The sequence below is a fragment of the Nicotiana tomentosiformis genome, chromosome 8 (genome assembly GCF_000390325.3).
Source record: "Nicotiana tomentosiformis chromosome 8, ASM39032v3, whole genome shotgun sequence".
Classification (NCBI taxonomy): Eukaryota; Viridiplantae; Streptophyta; class Magnoliopsida; order Solanales; family Solanaceae; genus Nicotiana; species Nicotiana tomentosiformis.
The window spans coordinates 29,384,484-29,395,389 of NC_090819.1; the positions used below are offsets into that span (position 1 = coordinate 29,384,484).

At 32.9% G+C, this 10,906-nt stretch overlaps 1 protein-coding gene and 1 non-coding gene across 2 annotated transcripts; one reads left to right on the forward strand and one right to left on the reverse strand.

Moving 5' to 3' along the window:
• The first annotated feature begins 3,806 nt into the window (after positions 1 to 3,806).
• On the forward strand, positions 3,807 to 6,528 carry LOC104102680 (protein transport protein Sec61 subunit beta-like). Its single transcript, XM_009610466.4, has 2 exons — positions 3,807 to 3,944; positions 6,113 to 6,528. Exon 2 carries the CDS (start codon positions 6,115 to 6,117, stop codon positions 6,364 to 6,366), a length of 252 nt encoding a protein of 83 aa, XP_009608761.1. The 5' UTR covers positions 3,807 to 3,944; positions 6,113 to 6,114; the 3' UTR covers positions 6,367 to 6,528.
• Positions 6,529 to 7,000: 472 nt separating this feature from the next.
• On the reverse strand, positions 7,001 to 7,073 carry TRNAF-GAA (transfer RNA phenylalanine (anticodon GAA)). The gene has a single exon. It is a non-coding gene; the product is annotated as a tRNA-Phe (tRNA).
• Between the last annotated feature and the right edge of the window lie 3,833 nt (positions 7,074 to 10,906).

Genomic DNA, 10,906 nt, shown 5'->3' on the forward strand with positions numbered 1-10,906 from the left:
CGTACGTAGCCCCTGCAATTAGCAATAGTTATTCAATTTAATCCCTATGGGGTAATTTCTCCCTCACAAAATTAGACAAGAGACTTACCTCGTCTTGCTCCAATTAATCCACTATAAGGCCTTTTTCACGATTATTAAACTCTGTCTGGCTTGAATCTATCCAAAATAATTCGATACAATCACTAAAAACTATAAGAATCAATTCTATAAGAAAATACTACATTTTAAATAAAAATTCCGAAATAAATTAAAAATTCGTCCGTGGGGCCCACGTCTCGGAATCCGGCAAAAGTTATGAAATTCGATAACCCATTCAATTACGAGTCCAACCATACCAGTTTCACTCAAATCCGACTCCGAATCGATACCGAAATCTCAAAAATTCATTTCTATGAGATTTCTAAAAATTTCCCAAATTTAAATCTCAAAACACTAATTTATGGTGAAAATAATGATATACTTGTATATGTAGACCAAATCCGAGTTAGAATCACTTACCCCAATGTTTTTCCCTTGAAAATCTGACAAAAGTCGCATCTGCTCAAGTTCGTCAAAAATGGCAAATGGGACGAATGTCCTCTGTTTTTATAACTTACAGCTCTGTCCAGTTCGATCAAGGAGCTCGATCAGGGGAGCTGATCATGGCCTCGATCAGGCCTCGAGCCTGGGACATGGTCATGGCCTCGATCAAGTTCGATCTTGGGTCTTGATCCTGGCCCTCGAGCCTTGCCTTCGATCGTGGCTTCGATACTGAGTCTCGTCCCTGACTTCGACTCAGGCCTCGATCGTGGGCTCGATATCTGGGTTCGATCATAGCCCAGAATATAAAACAGAAGGGAAAATTGCAGCAGCTTTTTAACTCCAACTTTTGATCCGTTAACCATCCGAAACTCACCCGAGGCCCTCGGGACCTCAACCAAATATACCAATAAGTCCTAAAACATCATAGGAACTTAGTCGAACCTCTAAATCACATCAAACAACACTAAAACCATGAATCATACCCCAATTCAAGCTTAATAAAACTAAGAGTTTTCAACTTCTACATTCGATGTCGGAACCTATCAAATCAACTCCGATTGACCTCAAATTTTACGCACAAGTTATAAATTATATAACGGAGCTATAAAAATTTTCGGAACTGAATTCCGACTCCGGTATCAAAAAGTCAACTCATCGGTCAAACTTCCACACTTAAATTCTTGTTTTTAGCCATTTCAAACCTAATTTAACTACGGACTTTCAAATAAAATTCCGAACACGTTCCTAAGTCCAAAATCACCATACGGAGCTGTTGGAATCATCAAAATTCTATTTCGGGGTCGTTTTCTCAAAATGTTGACCGAAGTCAAACTTAGCACTTTAAGGCCAACTTAAGGAACCAAGTGTTTCGGTTTCACCCCAAACACTTCCAAATCCCGAACCAACCATCCCCGCAAGTCATAAATCATTACAAGCACCTACGAAAAGTTTTATTTTAGGGAACGGGGTTCTAAAAGTTAAAATGACCGGTTATGTCATTACACTTAATTAGGTAATCATGGGTGAGAATTTTGTTGTTTCCTTCCATGTTTTATTATGTTATTTCTAGTTAGTAAATGATAAATTCTTGAATTAATGGGAAGTTATTATAAATAGTACCACTACGGATTTTGACGTCATCAAATGTTCATCATAAATTGACCACATTTAGTGACCAAAATATTTCGTGTCCGAGAATTATCATTTTACGGATTCGTATTTTATGATAATTTTAACTAATATTGTAAAAAAATGATTTTTGGTGGCGACATACTAGTTTTCAACTACAAATTGTAAATTATTTTTGTAAAAGCAAAGTTGTCACTAATTTATATATTTGGGGACGAAATATTTTTTGTACATAAAAGGTAGTGTTTAGTGACGAAATAACGTTAATTTAACTATGAAATACATATAACTTTAGAGACAATTAACGTCGTCACTAATTAAACTAAATATTTCGTGACAAGGTAGTTTTGTCGGCATTGATAATCTTTTTAGTGACAAAAATACGCTATTAGTGACAAATATTTTATACTTTTTTCGATAAATAAATTCGTCACAAATAATAGGCATTTGGGAACGAAAAAAAATTTCGTCACTAATATAACTTGATTTAGCGACTAACCACAAAATTGTCTTTCTATACTTTTAGTGTCGATGTTTCGGGATGAAAGATTGACAAATTATTTTTTGTCACAAAAGATTTTTTGTGACGAAATATGACTTTTAAATGACAAAATAATTCGTCATTGATAATCAAATTTGGTGTAGTGTAGTTAATATTATAAGTAAATAAATAATCTTAAAAATTTATTATTACAGGTAATAATTAAATTTTTTTATTTTATTTAAGTAAAATATGAAAATAAAATTTAAAAGTACTTAATTCTTTTAATATAAGTTAAATATATTAAAAATTATTTAACAAATATAAAAGCACCCACCCCTAAAGTCACTATATATTAGAAAGTTATCCTAAAAATAATAAGAAATATTTATACATTAATATCTTAAGTACTAGTATTAGGTTTAATGGTTATTTTGGTATATACTATATTTTGTTAAGGGTATTTTTGGTTAAAAAAAAAGAAGTCAAAACTGCTTCTGCTTTTAGGAAGAAACTATTTTTTTCTGCTTATGAGAAATTGCTTCTACTTCTTCCCAAAAGCACTTTTTTCCCAAAAATATTTGGTCAAACACCTCAAGTTAAGGGAAAAAAATGCCTTTGAGAAAAAAAATATTTTTGGCCTCTTGAGAACTTGGCCAAATAGGCTATAAGACATTCAAATTGATATTTGATTTCGTTGTTGTCTTGCTGATTTGCCATGTGAATAGTTGAAAACCCAGCAACAATTGTTATACAATTGATAAACTGAATTAAAACTATACGAACCAAATAAGAAATATCAAATTGTAACAAACTACTTTGCTATGTACAATTGATAGGTCGAATATCAAAGTATCGAACCAGAATTCTTAAATACCATACCGAAATACCGAACGTTCACCCCAGAGGTGTATCCAGCTTGAGGGATATGGGTTCACGTGAACCCATACTCCTCTCCCTAAATCATATATAATAATGTTATATTTCTTCAAAATTACTTAAATATATGTGTGTGTGCACTCATGCTCGAATACTCTTATGGTGTAACTATTATTGGGTACACCTTTACAAGTAAATTTGACGGTTCAAATCTTACTTTGAACGGTCTTGTTTTCAACATGAAGTATAAATATATGTGAAAATTACTAAAATTTCAAAAAGAATATAATTTTAAACTTATAATTTCAAAAGTGTAGTGAGTTCATGATAAGAAACTAAAGTTAAACGCGTCAAATATAAATTCTAGATGCAATTCTTTACAAAAGCACACGCATTCTCTTGAAATTCTGGATCCGCCTCTGTTCACCCCTTACACATAATGGCATACTTTTATAGCTTCAAAATTCATGACATATTTGAGATTTCAAGTCTCAAAAATCCTTTTTTCTTAAATTTAGTTTATAATTAAATTATACCACTTAATTAAAAAAAAGAAAAAGAAAAAAGGAAGACGCAATTAACAAAACTAAAAATATATATTTCATTAATAAAATAATATTAACAACTATTCTTGTCCCTAATTTATATTTTCCTTAAGTCGACAGCTTTGCGTAAATTTCAAACCTAGTTTGTTATGGCAGTTTCATCTTCAGGTTTCACATATATCAGACGTGTGATTTTTCATTTCCGAGTGATATACGTGTCACTACATGATTGGCATCTTCTATGTCATAACATAACGCCTCTTAGATTGAAATCCAAAACCATTACAAAAGACGGGTCAAAATTTTCTCTTCCATTTTCATCTCTCTCTCTCTACAAACCTAATACTACATCGAAGACACAGATCTAAAACATCTCCAAAAATCTAAAAGTTAGTTTCTCCTCTCTAATCTCTCTCAATTGTAATCTTGAATTTTGTTTTTTTTTTTGACTGATTTTTCATGCAGATTTATCCTCTTCTTCTTTTTCACATGCAGATTTATATTTATGCTTGAATAGATTCTTATGTGTGTGCATGTGAGTGGTGAAGATTTGAATTTTTTCTGTTTGTGATAGTTGTAAATTCGAGTAATTAATGTTTGACTGAGATCGAATGGCATCTGAAAGTATTAAGATCTGAAATTTGGAGGATCTCTAAAAACTGAATTGCAGGTCTTATTTCTTTTATGGCTATAAGATTTCATACTTGTGGATCAGCGAGGTTTTTTTTTAATATTTAGATTTTTTCCCCAGAACTGAGATATAGATAAGATTTTCTATACTGATGGCCAATCCTGATTTTACTTTACGATATTTCAAAGTCTTATATTTACTATATAATCTATAGGTAAGGTTAGCTTATTAATAGTTCGCGATGTAATCGGTTTCTTATTTGAGGTAGAAGAGTCCAATTATTATAGTGTAATTCCCTTACACGGTGATGCTGAATGGATACTATATCCTGATTGTGGATATAAGGTGCTCTCGCTCTATGCGGATGTAGCATTATAAGTATTTGAGGTAGAAGAGTCCAATTATTATTGTGTAATTCCCTTACACGGTAATGCTGAATGGATACTATATCCTGATTGTGGATATAAGGTGCTCTCGCTCTATGCGGATGTAGCATTATAAGGGCGCGTTCAATTGAACCGATAATTTTCGACGCAGAACATAAATCTATGTGTAAAACTCCACTCAAATTGCAACAAATAGTAAATATAAACCCATAATTTTAGAAACGTAATGGGTTCAATACTAAGGATTTTAAAGGTTGAGTCATAGAGTTTAAATCCTAGATCTGCCTCTGAGTTTGTATTAAAGAAATGTTTCCATAAGGATGCGACGGATATAAGATGGTGAAAGGCATTTTTTTTTTTTGATAACCGTGGTGTCTGGGTCAACTTGCGTGTACCTCGACTAATTCTACGGAAATGGTGAAAGACATAGATGTAGTGAGGTTTTCACTTAACTAGATGTTATAAATTTAGTAGCTCCTGCAAATGGCCATTACTTTATCTCTTAAATATTAGTAGTTTTGCATATGTGGCTCGTAAGCATGAGAATACTAAGATTTTCAAGAAAAACTCACGTTCATTGTAAAATTTGAAGTCCGAACACTCTTATTACTGAAGGGATGGTTGATGGTTGAGTAATTAAGGTGTAGAAGTAACTATTTGGTGATATCAAGTTCAAATTCCAACACTCAATGTGAGCTTGTCCGCTTCAGCTTTGGTAGGCAGGTTGGGCTTGTAAATTATAGCATGTTGTTCATTAGAAACCACTGAATAGAACTCTTAGAACTAAGTGAGATCAGGAAATGGCAATACGAGTTAGAATTATTGCCTTTGGTTTCCTTGTGTACTAGGAAATGCAAATATGGGGACATACGTATTGGAATGCCCAATGAATTTCCTCTAAATAAATGGTGAAGATGATGGTTCAAAACATTGTATAGGATAACTGAAACTCATATATGAATGTGTTAGCTTCTCTGTAGAACCAACAACTAATTTTTGTTGAATCGAAATTTGGTATGCAAAATATCTTAAGCATTCCCCCTAATTTTAGTACCTTTTGTTCCTAATTAAGAGTCCTAATTAGTCTCTAGTCAAATTGACTGCACTTTAGAAGTAATATTTTCCGTGTCCTTTGAGATTCAAAAAATGCTAGATAAGTATTAAACTATATATAAATGCCCAAATATTTAAGTTTTATTCTTCACATACCCAGCAGTTTGAGATTGATGTTTGGTGATTTAATTTGGTCAAAAGAATAGTTTCTAATCCGTTGATTTCTGAACTCTTCAAATGGATAAAGTTACACGTTAATGCTTGTAACATGTTTAAGGAGGAATTTAACAATGCAGGAGTGCCTGTATTGTAATTTTCCGCTTATCAATTGATTATGTTTTTTTAGTGTTATTATTACTTAATTATATTTTTTTGCTTATGCCCTGGGTTTGAGCACTTGCATTACTGAACTGTTGAGTGCATCCCGAGATCCTCTGCTTTATACCGCATCTAAAGTTTTTTCTTTTCACTTCAAAATGATGATTAGGAATGGCATCGGGTGGAGGTGGTCCACAGAGAGGTACTGCTGCAGCCGCTGCTGCCAACCTACGGCGCAGGAGGACAACTAGTGGCGGAGCTGCTGGAGGAGCCGGTGGTACTATGCTTCAGTTCTACACTGATGATTCCCCAGGACTCAAGATTTCTCCTAATGTTGTGCTTGTGATGAGCATTGGTTTCATAGCTTTTGTTGCAGTACTTCATGTCATGGGTAAGCTGTACTTTGTCCGCAGGGAAGGGTAGAGAATTTCAATATCCCTTTGTTGTTGTTCGCTCAAAGAATTGGGTGTCAACTAATTGGGAATTCATCTAAGACAAACTGAATTGATAGACTTGCCTTTTTTGGTTTTTGTACTGTAACGAATTTTATAGAAAATTTTGAGAAATTAGTTACTGGTTTTTCTATGTTGCGTCTCCTTGGAATTGCAGTTTTCTCGTAAGCTCATCTTCTACTGTGTGCGCTCTGTTGACGACGTCAGGTGGCAATACAATTTGAACTGCCTTCTATTTACCCATATACCAACAGCTTTGGAGGGGGGAAATCATGTTGTTATTTCTTTTTTCCAAAGGGAGAATCAAATAATCTGATAGAATCCTCACTAATTTGTTGAAATAACAGTCCGTGGCATATTACTCGCAATACTATACTAGTTTTAAAGCAACTACACTTTAATTTACCAAAGACGCAGCTGGAATTTTTACTAGAAGAGAGAGAGATTCTTCGTTTTAATTGAAAGAAATCCGGTGTCAGCCAATTCATGAACAAGTGATAAACGGTGGAAAAGAAATTTTTTATTCTACGCTATGGATTTAAATTCACGAGTCCCTTTAGTACCAAGACTAACACATAAGCAAAGTCCAAAAAGTAAAGGTAAAATGCGGTGAACGTGGATCGAACACGTGACCTTCAGATCTTCAGTCTGACGCTCTCCCAACTGAGCTATCCCCGCTATGTTCTAAGGACGAAACTTCTCATTTATATAAATCTGTGCTTTTCTTGGTACAGTATTAACCAAAGCGATGGTTATTGTAATTAGGGGTGTTCTTGGATCGATTTTTTCCTAAAAAGAAACCAAACCAAGTAAGTCAGTTTTTCAAATATTAGAACCAAACCAATTAAGTCAGTTTTTTATTGATTCGGTGTATGTCGGTTTTCGATTTTTTCTTAAATATGAGATATATACTACCAAACACATATTTCGGCGATTACATTTTCAACATAACACTATCAAACCAATTGCTCCTTGAGAAATCTATCATTTACCAAAATATATTGATGATAATTGAATCAAATAGTGATGAATAATTTTAGGACTCAATTAAAAATAAATTATTTTTAACATGAAATAAATTCTTGTACTTAGCAAAAGAAAATTACTAATCAAATTAGATTGTAAAGGCAAAGAACTAGATTATTATAATAGCAAAGAACTAGATTAAAAGTGTAAACTATTAAAATATAACATAAAATTTTAGAAACTTTGTATAAAAATACACACATATATATATGTATAATAATAAATTTTAAATAGCTACTTCTATATTCATTTTGGTTCCATTTTTTTCGGTTATTTTTTGGTTAAAACCAAAACCAAATCAAATTTGATCGGTTTTAAAATTCAAAACCAAAACTAAACCAAACCGAAAAATTATCGATTTTTTTAGTCGGTTTTCGGTTTGGTTCGATTTTTGGGGTTTTTATGAACACCCCTAATTGTAATGCATAACGTCCAATAAATCACGACAACTAATAGTAAGCTTGTCGATAAGAGAATCTCTTTCTCATTTTAAGGTCAAAATAGCATGGCCTAGCTAGTTTTTGGACCAGTAATTAAAAAATAATCAGTATTTATAAAGTCATTAAAAATAGTGACTATTTTATGCGGAGATAAAATCTGGACAAAGATACCCTAGAAGAGCGAAAAATATCAATATAATATGCAGGATTATGGAGTTCTTGCATATAAACTTCCAGCATATTATGTTGGAACTCTAGCACATTATGAAATTCTAACATATTATGTTGAAATTTCGTATGTAAAAAATTCGAACTCCAGCATATCAAAAATTTTCCGAATTTTTAAGGGTGTCTTTGTTCAGATTTTATTTTTACATAAAAAGTGACTAAATTTCGATTACTTTTGAAACTGTGGTTAATTTTCAATTAACAGTTGCAATTCATGCTATTTCTAAAAAAAATCGATTTTAAGACTTTAAGTTCCCTTGACGATGCATGGAACAACTTTAGTGGCTTTCAAATTAAAACAAGAGATTCTGACATAATTGACCGTTCAACACTAACTTAAAACAATTGCTAGCACATTATATTTGATTGCAAGTTGTAGCCAAAAACCTATTGCATTGGTTATAACAAAGCATTCGCTAACCCACCTCATCTTTTTCATTCTGCCTCTTTGCTACGCTCAGCTCCGCCATCCAAACAACTGCACCTTCTCAAAAATACAATAACCCATTGGTCCATCACCTCATTCTCATAACCAATCATAAATAGCAGTCCTTACTTTCTCAATTCAGTCTCAAATTCACAACCAAAAACCTAATTCCCCACATATATGCATAACGCTTTCTAACTCTCTATGAGGAGTGAAAGCCACTTGACTTTAAGGAGAGGAGCTCCGCCCCTACTTCAATAAAAGCTCCCCCCCCCCCCCCCCTCCTTTTTTTTTCCCTCTAAAGTCCCTCGCTCCACTCATTTTTAAACTTCTAATCAGACCTGGCTGAACATTCCACGACATTGATCAAAAGGTCATTCATTAGCCCTACTAGTCAAATACAGGAAAAAGAGGGATGGATTTTGACCTTGCTTTTTAGGTCTTAGGCTAGCTTTTGACTTAAACGGAAAAACAAACAGTAAAAATATTTTCTCAAACATCACCCGCTACAAATTTCCAACCTAAAATTCATTATAATGGTCAGCATATGCAACTCTTAAAATACGATAACAACACCCTTCTCATCCGCATTTCCTCTCCTACCATCTGTTAGATATCCACACAAAAAATTTCACTATCCATCGTCGCCGCTACAAACGCTGCCATTGCATTGCCGCCACCATCGCCACCGCATCGCCCTACCCATACCCCTAAAATAGATTATAAAAAATCAAACTTACCCATATTCTGACTCCAGAATTCCACCACCAAACCTGCCACCACCGCACCGTCGCAACTATACCGCCCTACGCCCCTACCCACACCCTAAAAAAATTAAACTTTTAAAAATCAGACCCACCCACCCTGGACCATCCTCGTCCACCCAAATTTCCACCAACCAACTTAAAGAATTAAGAATTAAAAGAGAAAAAAGAAAGAAAGAGTAAGAATTTATACCAAAAAATGTATTAAAAAAATAGAAAAGAAAGAATGAGAAGAAGAAAAAACAAAAGGCGATATATATACAGTTTTTATACATTATAAAAATAGACTATATAATCAAGATACACAAACAAACTCGGGATACATTTAATATACACTTTGGATACATAAATACACTCGGCATACACTTTTAATATACATTAAGAATACATTGTCAAACTTAGGATATAATGCATATAAACTTTTTATACATTTCATAGCTATATATATATATATATATATATATATATATACACACACAACTTTTCTACAAAATATAATACAATTATCATGCATCTATAACTTTATATACGTGTATATATAATTTTTATACATTGTATAACTGTGAATATATTATATTTATCTAAAATTGCAATACACTCGGGATACACTCAATATATACTTTGGATACACAAATACACTCGAGAAACACATAATATACAAACTGCGCACACACACATATTGGATAGCAATATATATGCAGCTTTTCTACAAAAACATAATACAATTATCGTGCATGTATAACTTTATATACGTGTATATATAATTTTTATACATTGTATAACTGTGTATATGCAATATTTTTGTACGAAATTGCAATACAAGTACTGTCAGCCACCCCACAAAACCCAAATCCACTACTAATACCTACTTCAAAAGATCTTCACTCACAATATATCATTATGATCCAAGAAGAAGAAGAAATCACCTGTACAAAAAAGAAAAATCTGATGAGCTATCATTAAATCCCATATCCTCAAAAAACAATTTACCATAACCACTTATAAAATACCATCAGAAAATATACGAAGCTTGACTAGAAAACTCACGACTTCTACTGACACTCTAATATCATCACCGTAGCATTCATTGAGTAAATTTTCTTAAGAATTGAGTTGAAATTTTGTGAATTTTTTAGGTAAGCTTTTTCAGTGTGAAGTAAAAAGTAAAGAGAAAGAAATATAGATCTGAAATGAAAGATAGAGAAAGGAAGAAAAAATGAAGAAAAAGGAAAAATAGCCAAAGAAAGAAAAATAAAGACAAAGAAGACACCGAGAAAAAAAGAGGTGGGAAAAAGGGTGAGAAAATTATCTGGTTTAATTTGATAAAATGATAGAGGATGGGAATGAAAATGGTCTTGGGAAGAAAAACCGTGCATTGCATAAAATGAAAGAAAAAGAAAGAGAATGGAAATAAAAATGGTCTTGGGAAGAAAAAGGCACTAGAAACGGACAGTAGCTATAACTTGTGAATAAATTGGGTCAGACGGTGGTTCAATGAGGAAGACATAGGCTAATAAAATCTTTGAGTGGCCATATATTGTTATTTTCTCTTAAAAAAAAATATCTTGTCAAAAATTCGAAACTCTAGTCTAATTCTTATATAAAACAATCTAACCACTATGGTAG